Source organism: Pantherophis guttatus, chromosome 16 (genome assembly GCF_059756535.1).
Source record: "Pantherophis guttatus breed Tessera chromosome 16, ASM5975653v1, whole genome shotgun sequence".
In the NCBI taxonomy this organism is placed as follows: domain Eukaryota; kingdom Metazoa; phylum Chordata; class Lepidosauria; order Squamata; family Colubridae; genus Pantherophis; species Pantherophis guttatus.
Genome location: NC_142078.1, coordinates 15,314,941 through 15,336,796, shown reverse-complemented (window position 1 = coordinate 15,336,796; position 21,856 = coordinate 15,314,941). Strand labels below are relative to the sequence as shown.

The 21,856-nt window shown below is 45.6% G+C and overlaps 1 protein-coding gene across 3 annotated transcripts in view; it reads left to right on the top strand.

The window, feature by feature from the left end:
• Positions 1-35: 35 nt before the first annotated feature.
• The window catches only part of ADAMTS13 (ADAM metallopeptidase with thrombospondin type 1 motif 13), a 26,888-nt gene continuing 5,067 nt past the window's right edge, over positions 36-21,856 (top strand). The window contains exons 1-26 of one of the 3 annotated variants that reach the window (XM_087879965.1): positions 36-1,731; positions 2,605-2,671; positions 3,385-3,659; positions 3,991-4,135; positions 4,339-4,478; positions 5,033-5,116; positions 5,574-5,698; positions 6,314-6,460; positions 6,588-6,722; positions 7,176-7,323; positions 8,422-8,526; positions 9,257-9,408; positions 9,695-9,758; positions 10,283-10,409; positions 11,162-11,310; positions 11,743-11,863; positions 12,509-12,589; positions 13,180-13,361; positions 14,211-14,346; positions 15,323-15,452; positions 16,546-16,738; positions 17,360-17,462; positions 18,384-18,513; positions 18,852-19,037; positions 19,962-20,166; positions 21,418-21,778. In XM_087879965.1, coding sequence (XP_087736091.1) covers positions 4,063-4,135; positions 4,339-4,478; positions 5,033-5,116; positions 5,574-5,698; positions 6,314-6,460; positions 6,588-6,722; positions 7,176-7,323; positions 8,422-8,526; positions 9,257-9,408; positions 9,695-9,758; positions 10,283-10,409; positions 11,162-11,310; positions 11,743-11,863; positions 12,509-12,589; positions 13,180-13,361; positions 14,211-14,346; positions 15,323-15,452; positions 16,546-16,738; positions 17,360-17,462; positions 18,384-18,513; positions 18,852-19,037; positions 19,962-20,166; positions 21,418-21,778 — 3,277 coding nt within the window. In that variant the 5' untranslated portion in view covers positions 36-1,731; positions 2,605-2,671; positions 3,385-3,659; positions 3,991-4,062. Of the gene's footprint in view, positions 1,732-1,931; positions 2,242-2,604; positions 2,672-3,384; positions 3,660-3,990; positions 4,136-4,338; positions 4,479-5,032; positions 5,117-5,573; positions 5,699-6,313; positions 6,461-6,587; positions 6,723-7,175; positions 7,324-8,421; positions 8,527-9,256; positions 9,409-9,694; positions 9,759-10,282; positions 10,410-11,161; positions 11,311-11,742; positions 11,864-12,508; positions 12,590-13,179; positions 13,362-14,210; positions 14,347-15,322; positions 15,453-16,545; positions 16,739-17,359; positions 17,463-18,383; positions 18,514-18,851; positions 19,038-19,961; positions 20,167-21,417; positions 21,779-21,856 lie in introns of those variants that run through there. The other 2 variants (XM_087879964.1, XM_087879966.1) reach the window with 2 other exon arrangements.

Sequence of the window (21,856 nt, the reverse complement as noted above, 5' to 3'; positions counted from 1 at the left end):
AGGCCGGGGACTTTGGTTCCTACCGGCAAGGCAGCATTCAACAGAAGAGTAGGATAGGGTAGGATAGGATAGGAAATAAATATGGAATGGGATAGGATAGGATAGGATAGGATAGGATAGGATAGGATAGGATAGAAAATAAATATGGAATGGGATAGGATAGGATAGGATAGGATAGGATAGGATAGGATAGAAATATGGGATAGGATAGGATAGAAAATAAATATGGAATAGGATAGGATAGGATAGAAAAGAAATATGGGATAGGATAGGATAGAAAATAAATTTGGAATAGGATAGGATAGGATAGAAAATAAATATGGAATGGAATAGAATAGAATAGGATAGGATAGGATAGGATAGGATAGAAATATGGGATAGGATAGGATAGGATAGGATAGAAAAGAAATATGGGATAGGATAGGATAGAAAATAAATTTGGAATAGGATAGGATAGGATAGGAAAGAAATATGGAATAGAATAGGATAGGATAGGATAGAAAAGAAATATAGAATAGGATAGGATAGAATAGAAAATAAATATGGAATAGAATAGGATAGGATATAGGATAGAAATATGGGATAGGATAGGATAGGATAGGATAGGATAGGATAGGATAGGATAGAAAAGAAATATGGGATAGGATAGGATAGGATAGAAAATAAATTTGGAATAGGATAGGATAGGATAGGAAAGAAATATGGAATAGGATAGGATAGAAAATAAATATGGAATAGGATAGGATAGAAAATAAATATGGAATAGGATAGGATAGGATAGAAAATAAATATACGATAGGATAGGATAGGATAGGATAGGATAGGATAGGATAGGATAGGATAGAAATATGGAATAGGATAGGATAGGATAGAAATATGGAATAAGATTTGAAGTCCTCCTATCTTAAAGGGGCCAAGCTTGAGTAGCCTTGCTCTAGAAAGAAAAGGATTGCAGCCAAATCCAGGGTATTTTGGGCAGAAAGTGAAAAGCTTGGCTTGGCGACATTTTAAGCAGAGGATGATGGAATTACTTGTAGAAGAGAATAGCTCAGGGTTGAGCTGTCCGGTGCTCTCTGAGCTTGGTGGTTTTCTTGCAGACGTTTCATCGCGCTGCACTGATGATGTTACTTAGTTGGGTAATGAAACGTCTGCAAGAAAACCACCAGAGAGCATCAAGCCAGTCGAGAGCATCCCACAATGTTGGGACTACTAGTGGCTAGCTGTTGGTGGTTCAGCTAAAAAATAGTTTCTAGCTAATCTTGGTTGTTGTTTTTTTAAAAGTTAGGAGTTGGACAGGAGATTAACCAGAAAATCCCAGAGTATTGGCTAGCTGGGGAAGGAGTTTAAACAAATATTTTGGAATCAGGCAATGACCATTCGTTAACATCACCTTGTCCCAAAAAACTCACCATGACTCTGGTCATGAGTGATCAGGCGTTGAACTCAATGAAAAAATGATTTTAAAGTTGACTTATGATTTTGACACTTTCCTTGTCTTTATGCCACTAAATTTAGAGATATGCTAAAACGGAAGCGGCTGCTTTCCCACCGAGACAATTTCCCCAAAAACATTAGACTAACTGATCCAATTTTTCAGTTTCTTAAGGTTCGTCAATATCATACATTTCCCTTGAGATAGGACAGGGAATATTTGAATGAACAGCTCCACTTTTTACGAATTGGATATTCCCGGCTTTGCTTCAATAGTAGGGGAGTTTCCAGAATTATACAGTGAGTAAAGAAAGATTGGTTAAAAAAAAAAAAAGAAGTAAATTTTGAGCTATTGCTACCTAAAGTCACAGGGTCCGTTAAATGATATTAACTCAGCCTTCTTTGTGCTTTCTAGAGATATTAGGCTGTTACTGGAAAAATAAACCTGGGAAACAGCCTCACACGGATTTTTTGCTCCTCCTTTCTGTTCTATAGCTTTTAAACCCCTTCCCTTTTAACCTCATTTCCATCTCAATTATTTGGTTGCTGCTGATCTGCAAATATTGCGTAAGCTCGCCCTCTGCCCACTGGCGCCTTTAGCAAAAACATTGTCCCCTGATTGCTTGTCACATTTCTTTAAATGTGGGGCCCTCTGCCCCACAGCTGCCTGTTTGCAGAAGCCGAAAGAAATCCGCGTTTTTTCCCCCCTCGGCTGCTCAGTAGGGTGGCTTCAGCTCTTGAATCATGGCTAAGAGCCTTTTGATGTTGTTTTTCACACTGAAGGTTTGCGAGCCATCCGAAACACACAAGGTAAGTTTGACCTCTCACTGAATAAGGATTTGGGGGTGCAGGAGAGAGAGAGAGAGAAAGAGCTGGTGTGGATTGATCTGCGAAGTGTCCAGCTGGGCAATCGGAAAACGTGCAATCTTGCAAATGACACCAGTGGGGGTTTTCTTTCATTTCCTCGCAGCCCGCATTAATTTTTCCACGTCCAGTCTTGGATCCAACCTCTGCAAACTTTCAACTATATCTCTTTTCAGCTCTGTCTCTCTCTCTTGCTTGCTGGTTTGATGTCTGACTGCTTTGATCCGTGATCTTTTGATCTGTGGCCTGGGAGTTTTTGATCTTGATCTGTGAGGTTTTGACTTTCTTTTCCCCCCTTTCTCCTTGTAGACGTTTCTGAACAGCTTGGAAGCCCCTGACATTTACTTTTATTTCGGGACAAATTCAAGCCTCGCAGGTAAGAAGACGCCACGTCTGGCAAAGATTTTAATGATGGTTGCCCTGATTTTAATTAGGCTTGAGATGCAATGAGGCAAAATATATGGGTCTAGCCCAGTTGTGTTGCATATTTAGACTGGAATTGGTATTGGAATAGAGTAGAACGCAGAATAGAATAGGAAGTAGAATAGAAAATAAAGCAGAATAGAAAGGAGTAGAAAATAAAAAACAGAATAGAATAGAAATTAGAATAGAAAATAGAATAGAAAAGAATAGAAAATAGAGAATTGAATAGAATACTACAATATAGAATAGAATGCAGAATAGGATGGGATGAGATGAAATAGAAATAGAAATAGAATAGAATAAGGAATAGAATAGAATAAGGAATAGAATAAGGAATAGAATAGAATAAAAAATAGAATAAGGAATAGAATAGAATAGAATAGAATAGAATAGAATAGAATAGAATAGAATAAAGAATAGAATAGAATAGAATAAAGAATAGAATAAGGAATAGAATAGAATAAGGAATAGAATAAGGAATAGAATAGAATAGAATAGAATAGAATAGAATAGAATAAGGAATAGAATAGAATGGAATAAAGAATAGAATAAGGAATAGAATAGAATAAATAGAGAGTAGAGCAGAACACTCCAGATATAAAATCAATCGAAGTTTGGTTCTGTTCAGGACCAACATATCCGCATCTCTATTCTCCTTTTTTCCAGTGCCCGAATTTGAGCTCGTGCCTCTGACTTGCTCCTGCGCAGACAGACAGGCGTCTTGTCCAGGCCAGCGTTGTTCCTTCCACGCTTCAGGAGATCACTTCACCTTTGAGTTCTCTCAAGATCAAGCTCTTTCCCCTCCGTATTTCGTGACCACCCGAAGATTAAACTCTTCCGCTAGTTTGCTGCGGCGTTTAAGGCATCCTTGCTTTGCTGGAGGGAAGCCACTCAAACCCCTGGGGGCAAAATGCCGTGTCACATATTGTGAAGGACAGCTGGTGAGTAACATCTCAAGATCTTTCAGGCTGCCAAGGTGCCGAGTTCCATTAAAACCCTCCCAGTGTGTTCAGGGTTCAAAATACATTACAACAGTTCAATGCAACTGCAAGTCAGGTTACTGCTGAAATGAAACTAACTGTTGTCTCCTGCCTTGTGTTTTGCTTGTAACTGCTACTACGTTGAAGAAGAATCTATATTGGCATTGTACATTTTATCTTCATGCGTTATTATGTATATAAAGAAGTTAACGAATCCTGCTGCATCCGTCTGCCTGTGTGTGCTTTCTGGATTTGATTTTTGCAACAAACTCTGACATCTTATTTCCCTTAGCAAGGTTTTATCAGTGTCCGTGGCAAGAAGGTTCACATTAGACCGGTGAAAAAGCAACATCAACGCCAGTTGATGGAACTCCATCTGCCTAGGCCCCACATCGTCTTCAGCAGTCTGCAGGACGATTCAACATCAGCACAGACCAGTAAGTTGTTCGGTTTTTTTTCCCCTTGGAAATTAGAGAGAAGCGAGAAGCGAAGGGACAGCCTTCTTCTTAAACCTGTCCATTTGTGGGTCAGTGGTTCTTGGAAACTCAAATTAAAAAAAACTGAAGTTCTGCATCTGTCATACTCCCACGTCTTCCAACTTTGCTTCATGGTTCTTTTGTCTCTCTTTGGGCCGTTGCAGATGGAAAGGTTTCCTCTCGGATTCGCAGAGGGGTTGAGGAGAAGGTGAAACATCTGGAGCTCTTAGTGGTGGTAGGGCCAGATGTTCACCAGTTCCACAAAGAAGACACTGAGAGGTACATCCTCACCAACCTCAACATTGTGAGTTCTTTTTGGGCTACATACGGGGAAAATTCCTTCCTTCCTTCCTTCCTTCCTTCCTTCCTTCCTTCCTTCCTTCCTTCCTTCCTCCCTCCCTCCCTCTATTCCTTCCTCCCTCTTTTTCCTTCCTTCCTTCATTCCTTCCTCCCTCTTTTTACTTCCTCCCTCCCTCCCTTTTTCCTCCCTCCCTCCCTCTTTTTCCTTCCTTCTTTCCTCTCTCCTTTTCCTTCCGTCCTTCCTTCCTTCCTCTTTTTCCTTCCTCCCTTCTTTCCTTCCTCTTTTTCCTCCCTCCCTCCCTCTTTTTTCTTCCTTCCTTCCTCCTTTTCCTTCCTCCTTTCCTCCCTCCTTTTCCTCCCTCCCTCCCTTTTTCCTTCCTCCCTCCCTTTTTCCTTCCTTCCTTCCTTCCTTCCCTCCCTCCCTCCGTCTCTCTCTTCCCTTCCCTCCCTAGTTGCGTTTTTTTCTCTCTGCAAATAATAATGTGTTAATCTCAGAATCTGAATTTCTCCCTACAAATCATCTGAATATACGTATTTATATATATTTCTCTTACGTAGGGAGCAGAGCTTCTTCGAGATCCCTCACTGGGTATTCAATTCAGGGTTCATCTGATCAAAATGATTATCCTCACAGAACCTGAGGTAAAAAGAGAGAGAGATAAATTGATTTTTCCCTCCTCCATATTCTCCAGAAAAATGAAACTGAAATTGTGATATTTGTGACCCAGCCCAGGACTTGACCTGAGACAGTCCACCATATCTAATAAATAAATAGAAATCTAATAAAAAAAATGAAATGAAATATGCATTCAGATGTGGAAACCTCTTCAGATAGAGATAAAATATTAACTGTCGAGGCTACGTAAAGTATTTGGACTGTCCAGAGAGAAAAAGCTCAGGCCTTTCTCATTTCTAATAGACCTACCTGTCTGGACAATCCAAATTTGTGGTTCTGAAGTTTAAAGTTGACCACCTAAAGTTGTGGGAATTCCATCCTTGAAGACTTCATTGCTATCATAGGAACCTGTCGAGTCTCAGCCTTAATTGTGTCCCCTTGAATCTGGGTCTAATGGGAGGTCAACGTGTCTCCTCTTCCCAGGAAGGCATCCAGATCTCCACCAACATCACAAACTCGATCCTGAGTGTTTGCCGATGGAGCCTGGAGATCAACCCAGAGAGTGACCTGGATCCTTATCACGCGGACCTCGTTCTTTACGTAACCAAGTAATTACCGTTAATTTTGAGGAATGGTTTAGCGAGGCAACAAGCTCATCACTCGGGAGAAAAAATTCCATTCTCCAGAGCCATAATGCTTTGCGTGAAATATTAGGAAGCGTAAGTAGTCTTCAGATTTAACAACTGGTCACTTAGAATCCAGATCGTAAGTACCTTCTAGGTCGATCCGTCAGAACTTCAACTGGTCAGTTAGGAGGGGATTTATGACCCGGATTCTAAGTTCCAGTGGTCCTTCCCCCGTTCCAGGAGTGAAATCTAGCAGGTCCTGAAGAACTGGTAGCGGACATTTTGTGTAGTTCGGAGAACTGGCAAATACCACTCTGGCTGGTGGGAATGGGGATTTTGCAATATCCTTCCCCTGGGAGTGGGGAGGGAATGGAGATTTTGCAGTATCCTTCCCCTGCCAGGCCAACCAAGCCACGCCCAGAGATTTGCCAAAGATATGGGGACAAAATCGCTTTCCTTTTGAGTAACTTCCGCAACGCTGGAAAACTGCAATCTGAACCTAGGTATAAGCCGCCCAATTGGCGGGAAATCTGAGCCTAGCTTAGATTTCTTTTCTTCCCCTCAATTTTTTCTTTCTTTCTTTCTTTGCCGGCCTAGGTTTGATCTAGAACTCCCGGATGGAAATAAGCAGGTGCGTGGGGTCACCTCGAAGGGAGGAGCCTGTTCAAAGTCTTGGAGCTGCGTCATCACCGAAGACACGGGCTTCGGTTTGGGCATCACCATTGCGCATGAGATTGCTCACAGGTCTGTGGGCAAGAAGGACCAGAACGAGGGCAGTTCTGGGATTTTGGATAACCGTAGAAAAATCTCGATCTCTACCGCTCCTCTGATTTCTTCTTTTTTTTTTTTTTCATTCTGTTTTTGATGACAGCTTTGGGATTGACCACGATGGGGAAGGGAACAGCTGCGTGGGAGACCGACACGTTATGGGCTCCGAAGGGGGACACAACAGCGTGGATCTGACGTGGTCGGCCTGTAGCAGAGAGCAGCTCCAGGCATTTGTCAGGTAAAAGGACCAAGGTTGTGCTTTCTCTCTCTCTTCCTCGGATCCTCATCTAACGCAGAGATTCAAGAGAAAGATTCCAGATCTTTCCTTCAATTATCTTTTGCCAAGAATGTGTGCTCAGAGCTACTAGACATAAAAAGGGAGCAAGGCGCATTCGGCAACATTGATGATATTACTTAGTTGGGTCATGAAACATCTGCAAGAAAACAGCCAAGTTCAGAGACCACCAAGGACTCCATAATCTCCTACTGCTACTCTTCATCCTCCTCCTCCTCTCTGGAAACGCCACTCCCTTCTAGCACTGATGATGTTACGTAGTTGGGTCAGAAAACGTTTGCAGGAAAACAGCCCAGCTCAGGAAGCACCAAAGAACTCCGCCTGCATTCTTGATTTGGTCTGTTGTATTCTTCCCAACTAACCCAGCAACCTTGGTTTCTTCTGGTTTATTACCAGTACAGGCCAAGCAAGCTGCACAGACGACCTGCCTGTGTTAAAGAGCAGCCTGCCGGAGGCGAAGCCTGGCCTGTATTTTGGAGCAGAGGAACAGTGCAAAATTGCCTTCGGTTCGGGGGCTTCGGCCTGCACTTTCAGCTATGATGTGGTAGGTAAAACTGTCGTTTCTGGGTTAGGTGGACTTTCATCACTCTGAAGACAGAAGAGGCTTTAGAAGGTTGAAAGGATTCATTCAAACAGCCTTCCTTCCCTTCTCTTCCCTGATTTCAGCATCTTTCAGTTCTCTTTCCTTCCTGCCTTCCTTCCTTCCTTCCTCCCTCTCTTCCCTTCCCTGATTTCAGCATCTTTCAATTTTCCTTCCTTCCTTGATTTCAGCATCTTTCAGTTCTCCTTTCTTCCTTCCTTCCTCCCTCTCTTCCCTTCCCTGATTTCAGCATCTTTCAATTTTCCTTCCTTCCTTGATTTCAGCATCTTTCAGTTCTCCTTCCTTCCTTCCTTCCTTCCTTCCTTCCTCCCTCTCTTCCCTTCCCTGATTTCAGCATCTTTCAGTTCTCCTTCCTTCCTTCCTTCCTTCCTTCCTTCCTCCCTCCCTCCCTCTCTTCCCTTCCCTGATTTCAGCATTTCAATTTTCCTTCCTTCCTTCCGATATCAGCATCTTTCAGTTCTCCTTCCTTCCTTCCTTCCTTCCTTCCTTCCTTCCTTCCTTCCTTCCTCTCTCATCTCACTCTGCAAAACGACTGTTTAATCCTCCCAATAACAATTCTGTCATCTACATTGGGTCGAGACAGTGTGATGGCCCAGTGAATTTTTTCCATCTTAGCTTTGAGCATCTTCAGCTGGACACCAAATTCTTTAGAGCACATCCAACTGCTGATGAGGATTAGAAAGCCAGATGAAGTTTCAAAGAAAAAAAAAATAGGGAGAAAAAAGAAAGGGTGGAAAGAAAGAATGCCAGAAGGGATAAACTGAAGAATACAACCTCATCTTCTGTCTCTCCAGAGTCAACTTCTTTTTTTTTTTTTTTTGTTCTCTCCCTGATTCTTTATCTTTGTTCCTGGGCAAATTTTTTTTTTAAAATCTTTCCTCTCTTCATCCAGGGGAGTATATATACTGTACCCTTGTCTCTCTGTTTGTTTTAGCATTATTACATTTTTGTGGGATAAAAGAGGCCAGAGAAATAGATTTTTATGAGTCACGAATATCTTTTTCCCTTTCCTTGACACCCCCCCTCATCCCCTTTTCCCAGGACATGTGCCGTGTTCTCTCTTGCCACATCAATTCGGCCGATCAATCCATCTGCTCTCGGCTCCATGTCCCGCTTCTGGATGGAACCGAATGTGGGATCCACAAGGTAAAATCAGATTTTCTTGGTGGTGGGAGGGTCATCGCGTGCTTCTCAGACTCACACCCAGCTTTGGACCCGGGAGATCTGACTATCTCCTGCCAGATGCTCCTATAAAGGCATCAAGCCATTTGAAATGTAAATGTCTGTTTCGTTGTAAACTGTGGTTCTATCCTGAACCGCTTCTAGGGTGATAACTGGTCTCAGGGGTGGGATTGAAAAATTTTAGCAACCAGTTCTCTGCCCGGTTGCTGGGTGGGTGTGGCCATGGGGGCATGGCCTACTCAGCCTCCTGCACCACAGTGGGGTGGGGGCATTTTTGCCCTCCCCAGGCTCCGGAGGCTTTCCTTGAGCCTCCAGGAGGGCAAAAACAGCCTCCCCCGGATTCCAGAAGCCGGAAACAGGCCCGTTTTCAGGCTTCTGGTACTTCCAGTAGGTCCGTTTTTCACCCTCCCCAAGCTCTGGACGCTTCCCTTGAGCCTCCGGAAATGGGTCCGTTTTTGGACTTCCAGGAGGCCCATTTTTCACCCTCCCAGAGCCTCCACGCGGGCCCTGCATTTACCTCACAGAAAAAACAGGCCGTGTGGAGACTCCTGGGAGGGGCTGGGTGTGAGGGGAGTGGTGGGCAGGGCCAGGTCCTTGCAACTACCAATTCGGCGAACCAGATGTAAAATTAGCATCCAATTCGCCCGAACCGGCTGAATCCCAGCCCTGACTACTCTGATGCCTCTTCCTCCAGTGGTGTTCCAAAGGACGGTGCAGCTCCCTAGAAGATCTGTCTCCGGTTAGCATGGTGCACGGACAATGGTCCAGCTGGACTTCCTTCACTTCCTGTTCCAGGAGCTGCGGAGGAGGGATCAGGTCAAGACAACGACAATGCAATAACCCCCGGTAAATAAGACCTGGATCTTCTCAATTTGACACATGCCACTCGTCCAGGGCTTAAATGGCATGGGATCAAGGGTTAGATTAGATTAGAATTCTGTATTGGGCAAGTGTGATTGGACACACAAGGAATTTGTCTTTGGTGCATAAGCTCTCAGTGTACATAAAAAGAAAAGATGCATTCATCAAGAATCATAAAGTACAACACTCAATGATAGTCCAGGTTACTAATAAGCCATTGTACTAGGAAACAAGTAAACGTCTGGCTTGAAAAGTTTTCTTTTCTCTTCAGACCTGCTTTTGGTGGGCAATCATGCCAGGGAGAAGCCTTGCAAGCCGAGATGTGTCATGTGCAGGTAGGTGGACTTCAGATCTGAAAGTTCTCTTTGAAAGGAGTCCTGGCCGCTAATGAAGGAACCGGTTGGGGGTGCAGGATTTCCCTTGAGTGTAAGAATGCGTTTGCAACCTTAGTTTGAAGGAGCACTCCTGGGGGAAGGATATTGCAAAATCTCCATTCCCATCCCACTCCAGGGGAAGGATACTGCAAAATCCCCATTCCCTCCCCACTCCAGGGGAAGGATACTGTGAAATCTCCATTCACATCCCACTCCAGGGGAAGGATACTGCAACATCCCCATTCCCTACCCACTCCTGGGGCCAGCCAGAGGTAGCATTTGCCGGTTCTCCGAACTACTCAAAATTTCCGCTACCAGTTCTCCAGAACCTGTCAGAACCTGCTGAACTGCACCCCTGGTCTGGAGGTAGAGCGCGTTGGGAAGCCACCTGTGAGAAGTTCTCGGGGATGACTAACCCCTCCAAAAAGCCAAGTCTCTTCCGGTGAGAACGTGATCCTGAGCTTCTGACTTCTCTTCTCCTGTAGACCTGCCTGAAGACCCAGATGGACTTCATGAACGAGCAGTGCTCAGCCACCAATGTGAAGCCGCTCTACCTTCATCGGCAGCTGCCTTCCTTCTACAGGTGGATTTCAGCAGCTGGCTATGCCAAAGGTAATCGCTTCGGGTGGCAACCTTTTTTCCCTCGGGGTTCAAAAGCACACCTAGCCTGGAGAAGGGTAACAAAGGTAGGGAAGGTTTTTCTCCCTCTTTCGAAGAGCAAGGAGGACGCCTTGACTGGAAAGAGACGGAGATTCGTGACCATAAGAGAGAGAGAGACAGAGGGATGGTTACTAAATTAGATGGATGGTTGTGAAAGGGGATTGGATGAATTCATGAAGGACATGAGTCTGGGTTGCCACCAGATCGGGTCAGAACATTGCATTGGAGAAGCCTTGGGTCTGGTGTAGCAGCAAATTCTTCTTCTTCTTCTTCTTCTTCTTCTTCTTCTTCTTCTTCTTCTTCTTCTTCTTCTTCTTCTTCTTCTTCTTCTTCTTCCTTCTCCTTTTCTTCTTCTCCTTCTTCTTCCCTTCCTCCTCCTCTTCCTTCCTTCCTCCTTCCTCGCCTCCTCCTTCTCTTCTTCTTCTTCCTTCCCCTCCTCCTCCTCTCTTCTTCTTCTGCTCCTCTCCCTCCTTCCTTCCTTCCCCCTTCTTCTACTCCTCGCCTCCTCCTCTTCTTCTTCTTCCTTCCCCTTCCCCTCCTCTTCCTCTCTTCTTCTCCTCCCCCTCCTCCTCCCCCTCCTTCATCCCCCACTTCTTCTCCTTCATCTTCTCCCTCTTCCCCCTCCTCCTCCTTTTCTTCTCCTCTTCCTCTTCCTTCCTCCTCCTCCTCCATTATTTGAACTCCTCATTGTCTTCTACCTCCAGGAGATGCTCTGTGCCAATATATGTGCCAGGCAGCTGGGAAGAACTTCATGGTGAGCCGTGGGGACCAATTCACTGATGGGACAAGATGCAAGAAAAGTGGTCTGGCGGACAAGGATACCCTTGCTCTGTGTGTGATGGGCAGCTGCAGGGTGAGGATGAAGGACTTCCAAATCCTCTTCTTGCTTCTTTCCTTCCTTAAACGTCCACTCACAGTTAACGTCTCCTTATCAATTCTGATTCTTTTTATTCCTTCCCAGATGATCAAACAATGGAATTAGAGTGGCTTTGGAGTAGTAATTTTTCCGTATCTTGTATATTTTGGAGTGGGGGCATTTGAGTGGACATTTTCTTTGACACATAATTTCCATGCTACGTACCAGTCTTCCCAAAACTCTAATTGAAGTTGAGGTTGAAAAAGTTTAATCCTCTACCATTGAATCTCCCAGAATTCCCAGCCTGCATGGCCCAAAGAATTCTGGGAGATTTCGTACCTGGGGAGGACTCAATAGGCCAGGCTGGCTTCTAGATCCATGGTTCCCAGCAAGCAATTTCAGCTCATTCCCTCTCCCCCTTTTCTTCAGGTGTTTGGGTGTGATGGACGGATGGACTCTGGAAAGAAAATGGATGCATGTCAAATATGCGGGGGAGATGGCACATCATGCGTAAACGTGAAGGGCTCTTTCACTGAGGGAAAAGCCAGAGGTATAATTCCATTCTATCCTGTTGATTGCCTTTTTTGTCCAGTCCTAACTACAGATAATCCTTGTTATGACCATAATTGGGACCGGAACTTGGGTTGCTAAGCAAAGTGGTTGTTAATTAAGTCACACCCGATTATACAACCATTTTGGGATGGTTGTTAAGTGAACCGGCCAGTCGTTAAGTGACTCACATGGCCATGAAACCAATCTGGTTTCCCTCGTGGAATTTGCTTGTCAGCAGCCAGCTGGGAAAGTCACGTAACTTTACGGAATTCTGCAATTCTCACAAATACATTGCCGGTAAGCTAAGCTCCCCAATTTTGTTCACGTGGCCACGGAAATGCTGCAACGGCTGTAGATATGAGTATCTGCCGCAAATTGCTTTTTTTTCCAGTGCCATCGTAAATTTCGAATGGTTGTTAACTTGTACACGAGAACAAATCCTGCTGGGTTGAATTAGGAAGGTCTCTCACTCAACTTCTGTGGCCAACTGGATGCTTTGAGGAACCTCAAGGGCTGGACAGGAGATGTAGAGCCTCCATTCACTGTCACTTCCCCTCCCTCCAAGTGGCTCAAGCTTTCCACTGTCCTGGTTGAGGTCTTCACAAGCATCTTCTATCTCCCCGTGGCTTGCGTTCTCTTTCAGAGTACACCACCTTCCTGATGTTGTCTCCTAACACCAGCTCAGTCCACGTGGTCAACCGGAAACCCCTCTTCACCCACTTGGGTAAGTCAATGAAGCCCAGAAATTGTTTTGGCGGGATAAGGGCGATGGCCAAGGAGAACATTGCTATGGATTGTCCCATGGGAGAAGATCCCTTGTAGCCTTTAGAGCAGGGGCGTCCAACCTTGGCAACTTTTAAGATCTGCAGACCTCAACTCCCAGAATTCCCAGGCCAGCCACGGGACAAATGTCTCTTGAGTAAGGGAAGAGTATATTCAAGGTTTAAAGGATGGGAAGATAAGACTTAAGATTCAAATTGGTATCAAATCTGATCTCCTGCCGCAGGAGTTCTTCCCCAAATATCTGTAATAAAGCATCTCTGTGGGATCCTTGGTGCTCTCTGACATTTCATTGCCCAACTAAGTAACAACTTCAGTGCGAGGAGGAGGAGCAGGGGGTTGGACTGAGCCAAATTGTTTAATTCGATTTTATCTTGTTTTTAAATTTTGTATTTATGTATTTTAATGTTTGGCTGTTCACCGCCCTGAGTCCTTCGGGAGTAGGCGGTATACAAATCAAAGAAAGATAAAGAAAGATAAAGTTAGAAGACCTCCAAGGTTCTTTGCAAACTCTTGTTATTGCGTTAATCCTAGCGGTGAAAGTGCGAGGACAATACACAGTAGCTGGGAAAGGACTCATTTCTTTAAACGTCACCTATCCTTCGATCTTGGAAGACAACCGGTTGGAGTACAAGGTCTTCCTTACAGAAGATAATCTGCCCAATTTGGAGGAGATTCATCTGGCTGGACGAATCCAGGAAGAGATAGAGATACAGGTAAGGTAGTGAAATCGCAGCAGCTAAGGAGCAGGTGGCTCAGTGGCTAAGACGCTGAGCTTGTCGATCGAAAGGTCGGCAGTTTGGCGGTTCGAATCCCTGGTGCCGCGTAACGGGGTGAGCTCCCGTGACTTGTCCCAGCTTCTGCCAACCTAGCAGTTCGAAAGCAGGTAAAAAATGCAAGTAGAAAAATAGGGACCACCTTTGGTGGGATGGTAACAGCGTTCCGTGCGCATTTGGCGTTGAGTCATGCCAGCCACATGACCACGGAGACGTCTTCGGACAGCGCTGGCTCTTCGGCTTTGAAACGGAGATGAGCACCGCCCCCTAGAGTTGGGAACGACTAGCACATATGAGCGAGGGGAACCTTTACCTTTAAGGAGCAGGGACTCTAAATGGAAGGCAAAGAAACTTAATAAATAAAAATTAAACTACCGTGGCAAACGGGATACATGTGTGGGATAATGTAGCAGTTGATGGAATTGCAGGTAGTTCTTGACTTATGGCCACAGTTGAGCCTAACGTCTCCGTTGCTAAGCGAAACAGTTGTTAAGTGAGTTTTGCCCCATTTTATGACCTTTCTTGCCACCGTTAAGTGAATCGCTACAGTGGTTAAGTGAGCCGTGCGGTTATTACGCGAATCTGGCTTCCCCGTTGTCAGAAAGCCGCAAAAGGAGATCTCGTGAGCCCGGGACATTCCGCGAATCGCCATAAATATGAGTCCCAAAACATCTGGATTTTGATCGTGTGACAATGGGGGAAAATGCTCTAAGGGTCATAAGTGTGGAAAGAGATCCTCGGTCATTAAACGAACGGTTGTAAGTTGAGCACTGTTCCTTTTCCATCCAGGTTTACAGGAAATACGGAAAAGAATATGGGAGCGCCACCAGCCCCGATATCGCCTTCACCTACTTTAGACCGAGTGAAAAAGAGAACTACATGTGGAAGGCCCAGTTCAGCCACTGCTCAGTCACCTGTGGGACCGGTCAGTTGCTCAATTGTCCTGTTATTTCCTTTTATACCTCTTTATCTTTAGCACCGGGTATTTGGGGGAGCAAGGAAACATCTCGGAGAACACACAAGGTCAACCACTTTTGGTCTTTAAGGAAGCGGTTTCTCACTCTCTGTTATTACCGTATTTTTCGGCATATAAAACGCACTTTTTCACCCCATAAAAGAGAGTGAAAATTTGGGTGCGTCTTATACACTGAATGTAGCCCCGCCCCCCTGGAAAATGGGACGTGTGGAGGCGGCAATAGGCTATGGCTATCCCTGCAGCCTGAAACAGCTGATCTTCGGGAGGCCGATCCAACCGACAATCAGCTGCTTGTACTAATTGGGAGGCAAAACTCACTGAACCAACTGTCTTGCTTACCCCCAACGGAAAGTCTGGGCTCAGTTTTGGTCGTGAGCCAAGGACTACCCTGTTTCCCTGAAAATAAGACATCCCCTGATAATAAGCCCAATCGGGCTTTTGAGCGCATGTGCTAAAATAAACACGCCCCCCCCTGAAAATAAGCCCTCCCTGAAAATACTTAAACACAGAGCTGGAAATCATGTAAGACAGCAAGAGGAGTCCCGTCTTGCTCCATGCGCCCCAAAATAATAAGACCTCCCCGAAAATAAGCCCTCCCCGAAAATATTTAAACGCATGCACAGCTGGTCCCTGCCATTTCCTCTGGTTAGGGTTAGGGAGACAGAGCTGGAAATCAGGTAAGACGGCAAGAGGAGCCCCGTCTTGCTCCACGTGCCCCAAAATAATAAGACCTCCCCGAAAATAAGGCCAAGCGCTTATTTCAGGGTTGAATAAAAATATAAGACAGGGTCTTATTTTCGGGAAAACAGGGTACCTATATATCTTTTTTTCAGCCAGAGTGATTCCTTTTCGGTCGTCTTTGAATTCCTTCCGTGGAAACACTATCGTCTTTACTAAGAGGACTCCGCTAAATTTTACTCTGCAGGCACCCTACAAGTCCGTTACTCCTGCTTTGACCAGACAAGAAGTGAGAAGATGGATGATCACTATTGCCTCAGGATGCCCAAACCTCCTTCTAGGAAAGAAACGTGCACTGTGAAACTCTGCCAACCGTAGTGAGTAAAAGATTCTTTGCTCCATTTTCATTCTGAAAGGTCAAGCCAGGTCAATCGGACCAGTGTCCATCCAATCTGTTGTCCTCTCAAGCTGGTGAGCTGGTTTCCAAATTTATCCATTTTCTGTGGGGTCCTAGGTGCTCTGTAAGGGACTCTCTCTGAACTTGGGTATTTTCTTGAGGATGTTTTCTGACCCAACCAGGTAACATCATCAGCAGAGGTAGGTTTCAGCACGTTCTGACCAGTTCTGGCGAACTGGTAGCGGAAATTTTGAGTAGTTCGGAGAAGCGGTAGTAAAAATTCTGACTGGCCCCGCCCCCATCTATTCTCTGCCTCCCGAGTCCCAGCTGATCGGGAGGAAATGGGGATTTTGCAGTATCCTTCTCCTGCCATGCCCACCAAGCCACGCCCACCAAGCCACGCCCACAGAACTGGTAGTAAAAAAAATTTGAAACCCACCACTGATCTTCAGTGCTAGTGAGTGTGGCTTGCTCTCTGTTTATATACAGTGGCTCTGAGCTTGGTCATTTTCTTACGGATGCCTCCACTAAGTAACATCTTCAGCGCTCACCTTCTAAGGTTACCTGTATGCCTTTGCACAATGTCAGAATCAAAATATGACCTTAGCATCAATCCAGAGGAAGGATGATTTAAACCTGTCTCACTCGTGACATTGGGAACGAGATGAGTACCATCTCCTCAAGCGATGTGGCCAAGGACCAAATGATACCGTGGTTAAATATAAGTAAGGAATAGCTGTAAGAGAACAGGACTGCCTCACAGTTAGGCATGTTAGGCCCAACAGGGACGTAAAGCTGGCTCTTTCCCATCGAAATCCAGACCTCCGCTATTTTTAACAGATTAAAAAGAGAGTTGGAAGGGACCTTGAAGGTCATCTAGTCCAACCCCCTGCCTAAGCAGTCCATTTCTGACCAATGGCAGTCCAATCTCCTCTCGAAAGCCTCCAGTGATGAAGCTCCCACAACTTCCGAAGGCTATCGATGGATGCAGAGTCTTTTTTTTTTTTTCCTGAAGATCTCTTAAGATAGGGAAAGGGCAGCCAATCCTGGACTCTTCTTTCTTCCCCATCCAGTTGGAAGAAATCACAGCTGGCCAGATGTTCTGCGGTTTGTGGCTTGGGAGCGGCCACGTGGAACGTGACCTGCGTCCAGGCGGTTGACGGTGGGCTGGAATCCACCGTTGATGAGAAGCTGTGCCCAGCAGACCAGAAACCCCCGGCCTTCGTGCCATGCACCGTGGATGTCTGCCCGTTGGGTTGGAACGCGGTACGTATCTCTGGCCTTGGTGTAGTCCTCGCCGTACAACCATTCGTTTAGTGACCGCTATGGCCCTTGTTTAGCCGCCAGGTGACGACAACGGTTAGTTCCTACAGGGTCACTGACTTTACAGACTTAACAGAACTACCCTGTTTCCCTGAAAATAAGCCCTAGCATGATTTTTCAGGATGCTCGTAATATAAGTCTATGTCAGCGCTTCAACGCTGGCATAGAGAGAGAGAGATAAGCTCTGAACTTTTGCCTGCTAAATCCCTTTGAAGTCGGGTTGTCGTGGAAATGAAGAGGGGGGGAGACATTCCTGGGAAATGACGAGACAAGAAGTCTGAAGAATGACTTGGAAGATAGCCAATGAGAAGCAGAGATTTGGGGATCGGAAAGGGAGGGATTGGGGGGCAAAAGGTCAGTGCTGTCCTCATCGAGTCATGATCCGCTGGCTGTGCTCAATTAAAGAAAAGATTTCCTTAAAGATTGGCAGTTTGGAAATTCATTTATTTTGAGATAGCATCGAAGTTTGACATCCTACCCCCCCAAAATAAGCCCCCGTTAAGATTGTCAGCACGATTCTTTCCACCCGTATCCTTCTGATGGTTTTGGTGTCTCCTGAAACAGGAATTGAGGTCTGGTGCTCCAGAACAGCGAGACCGGATTGGAAATCAATCTGTATACGTCTGGAGTCCTTTGGCTGGGAACTGTTCAGTTTCCTGTGGAGGAGGTGAAGATTTTTTTTCCCCTGGATTCCTTGACCTGTGGATCCGGTTTCTGTATCTGGTCCAGCTCTGCTGTTTGCACATCATTTCTTTTTTGGGCTAAGAGATCTTTTACACATTGATATATCTGTTGTGACCTAGGCTTAATGAGTCATTACAATATACAATTAGTCCCAAACAAACCTACTTTATTGTAATAGCTGAGAATTATGTTCATTCCCAGCTGAATCCCAATTAGTTGCAAAACAAGTCCTTTGGAAGAAGTCCTTCGGGATAATCACCAATCTTGATCTTCTTTGACACCCTGCCAAAGGCCTTACTTGGCAAAGCCCCACAAAGTTCAGAAACAAACGAGATGCCGACTGGAAACAGAGTTAGCAACGTTGCTTTCCTGCAAAAGGCCCCAAGTGCCTTTGTTTTCTCTTTTAAGCCTTATGGGAGGGGCCAATCATCTCCTGGCCTTACTCCCGAGTCGTCCCTTTTGCTTTAGCTGCTCTTGCCTTCTGGCAGCTCTGTGTATGCGTGCACTAGGAACAGGCTCCTCCTGTTCCTCTGCCTCTCTGCTGTCCGACTCTGGGGGCTCCGGAGTCCGTGCATCACTCGCAGATGGCCCTGGCCCCATCTCTGCCTCCAATGCAAAGCCCTCATCTGGGCCTTCCCCAGATGACGGACGGACGGACGGACGGACGGACGGAAGGAAGGAAGGAAGGAAGGAAGGAAGGAAGGACTAAGGCCATAGATCTCAATCTTGGCAACTTTAAGATGGGTGGCCTTCAACTCCCAGAATTCCCCAGCTAAGATAAAGTCACGTTCACTGGCTATACGACAGCATTTGAAGAAATAATCCCGCTGAGGACGAGCTAAAAGGAAAGCAGAAAAAAATGGATACCGCTAATAACATTTTCCCCGACTGCTCCTTTCCACAGGACGGATGTTGCTGAGTTACGTTTGCCTGGTTTTTGACACTAAAGAAGAAACCGAGGAGAGACGCTGTAACCAGACCCAGAGACCAGCGAGCCGTCTAGAAATTTGCAACCCTGAGCCATGTCCACCAAGGTAAGGGGGGGTCGGCAGAACCTTCCCCACTTATACAGGTAGTCCTCGAGTTACGACCGTATAATGGAACCCGCCTATTATGGTTATAAGTCCTGACAGTTGTAATCAACCCCACGGCCAAAACGGATTTTCTCACCTTTCTTGTGGCGATTGTTAAAAGCGAATGCCACGGCTGTTAAAAGTGAAATAATAATAATAATTTTGACAACCGGCGCTTTTTAAAGTTCCTGGACTGGACCTTCAGTCCTGGAAGAGGGTGCCTAAACAGGGACAGGAAAAGTGGTGGCACAGGCCTGCTTTTCTCACCTGGGTTCTGTCTCTCTCTCCTTCCCACTCAGGTGGTTTTACAAGCAAGGTGCGTGTAGCGTGACGTGCGGGGAAGGCGTGATGCGCAAGGTTTTGTACTGTGCGCGAGGGACCGGGGAGGAGGAGGAAGAGGAAGAGGTCCTGCCAGATGCAGCCTGCGAGGACTCGTTGCGGCCCGAAGAACAGGAAGTGTGCCATCTGGAATCTTGTCCACCCAGGTTTTTAGCTTTCTCCTTGTAAATTGGGAAACTAGCAAGCAATTTTCCTCTAGGTTTAGTTTAGTTTAGTTTAGTTTAGTTTAGTTTAGTTTAGTTTAGTTTAGTTTATGCAGTGGCTCAGTGGCTAAGACGCTGAGCTTGTCGATCGAAAGGTTGGCAGTTCAGCGGTTCGAATCCCGAGCGCCGCGTAAATGGGGTGAGCTCCCGTTCTTTGTCCCAGCTTCTGCCAACCTAGCAGTTTGAAAGCACGTAAAAAAATGCAAGTAGAAAAATAGGGACCACCTTTGGTGGGAAGGGAACAGCGTTCCGTGCGCCTTTGGCGTTGAGTCATGCTGGCCACAGGACCACGGAAACGTCTTCGGACAGTGCCGGCTCTTCGGCTTTGAAACGGAGATGAGCACCGCCCCCTAGAGTCGGGAACGACTAGCACGTATGTGCGAGGGGAACCTTTACCTTTATCTTACCTTACCTTATCGTCATTGCATCTCGTACAACGCAATTAAATGCCATCTTCAGTGTCCATTAGACATTTTTTAAAACCTGTAAAAATAAAACACAAACACACCTCCTTCACATTCTATACAATTGAATTGAAAAAACCCTGATATTGCATTAATATTACACTATATATACACAGTAGAATTCAATATAGTTACTGCCCTGGGATGGAAGCTGTTTTTCAACCTATTTGTCCTTGTTTTTATTATCCTGTACCGTCTGCCAGATGGTAATAATTTAAAAAAAAAAATGGGTGAGATCCAGGATGAGATGAAAAGAAGGAAAGGAGCAAAGGAAGTCAGGAGGAAGGGAAAGAAAGAGAGAGAATGGAAGGAAGGAAGCATTAGACAGGTAATGATAGATAAACAATTGCAACCGATCGGCAATTGTAACTGACTTGCAATCTCTCCCTATTAAAAAAACCAGCTGGAAAGTGACGGAGCGTGGGCCCTGCTCCTCTTCGTGTGGACTTGGAGTTGCCACCCAATCCGTGTCTTGCGTGAGGCTTGCTGGAGGACGAGAGGTGGAGGTGGCCGAGGGCCGGTGCCCGGAAGCGGAAAAGCCTCTCTCGGTCGTCCCCTGCATTCTCCGCGTCTGCCCTTACGAATGGGGGTTCACCCAATGGACGGAGGTAACCCTATTGGCCCTGCGATGACATCATTCAGGAGTCCTCGGGAAGCCGATAAATCCTCGGCTTAACGAACGTAACGTGGGTCATCGTGTGCACGATTTTACGACTTTTTTTTTTTGCAGTGGGTCGTTACGCAAACACGGCCGTCGTAAACTGAGCCCGTTTTCATGGGGGCATATTTTGGGTGGAAACCGGAAATAAACGCCACTTTCCGTCAATTGAATTCACACGGCTTTGTAAATGCACGCCAGTTGCAAGCCCCCATATGAGGGGTATGTGTGTGTGTGTGTCATGTGAGCATAGGGGACGGGGAGGGACCAGTGTTGGGTTGCCCCCCGGTTCAGACCGGTTTGCAAGAACCGATAGTAAAATCGGCGGGAGGCTCCTCCCACTGACCCAGAGCACCGAAATCTTCCATTGTATCGCCACGACGACAGCCACCCCCACCCCCCAAGCACGACGGGGTCCGTCATGATTCTAAACAGTTGCTAAGCGAACAGTCATAGGTTGAGGATAACAGCATACAGACAAACATAGAAGCAATACTCCGGCTTAATGTGACAGTTTTGTTTAGCCAGCATTCGGTTGGTTCCTACAGTATACTGAATTAAAGGTTATTAAATGAATTTGAAGTCCCCCCCAGAGGAAAACATAATTTTAAAAAAAATATTAGCATGCGCAGAAATGGATAGATTAACACTTAAAATCGAGGAGAAGGAAGATACTGAGTACTTTTTAACACAGGATTTGTTTTATCAATGGCTAACTAGTAGAAGCAGAAGTTAGAAATGGGGAAGCGTAAGAGAATGATGAATGATATGTGGAAGGTTTATTAAAATGGATAAGCAAATATTATTAAGTGATTAATATGAATGTTATGAATATTATTATTATTGTGATGGCTATTTCTCGAAATTAATTGTGCTCAGACAATACACCGTTTGTATGAGAACGGAACTTTTTATATTGAATTAAAAACTTTTTAAAAGGAAGAAAAAAAGAATTTTAAGTCTAGTCTAATCTAATCTGCATAGTATATTGAAAGCTAATCAGCTAAACTGGTTAATATTTCGCTGGGAGCAATTTGGACGTTTCCCAGCTGAGAAATTGAAAAGAAAAAAAAAGAGCATTAGTAGACCACTTCTGTACTAGGGCCAAGAAAACAGCATAGAGGTAGTCCTCGCCTTACGACCGTTAAGCCACCGGTCGTAAATCGAGGACTGTCTGTAATCTCTGGCTCTCTCCTTCCAGTGCTCCGTCTCCTGTGGAACCGGCATCCAGAGACGGAAGGATTTCTGCATCAACCCCCAAACTAAGACACGGGTGAACCCTCTGTTGTGCATGCATGTTCCTAAGCCCATGATGGTGAGAACATGTTCCATCATCCCTTGCCTCGAACAGACCACGATGAAGTCAGACCTCCGGTCAGATGTCCCGACGGCAACCCAGCTTCCATCCACAGAGGTCACTCTTCACCTCACCACCCCAGAGGTCACTCCTCGTCTCAAAGGACGGCAGGACCAGGCCTTCGACCTTCCATGGTCCAAAGGAGAAGATCCTCAGAAGAAAGAAACCAAGGCTAAACCCCGAGGAGATATCTCGGAGGAACCCAGTTACGTAGCACTGCTGGTTATTAAGAGGGCTTTAATCCGAGGGAGGATCTGTTGTCCTGGGGAAACAGGACTGGGTT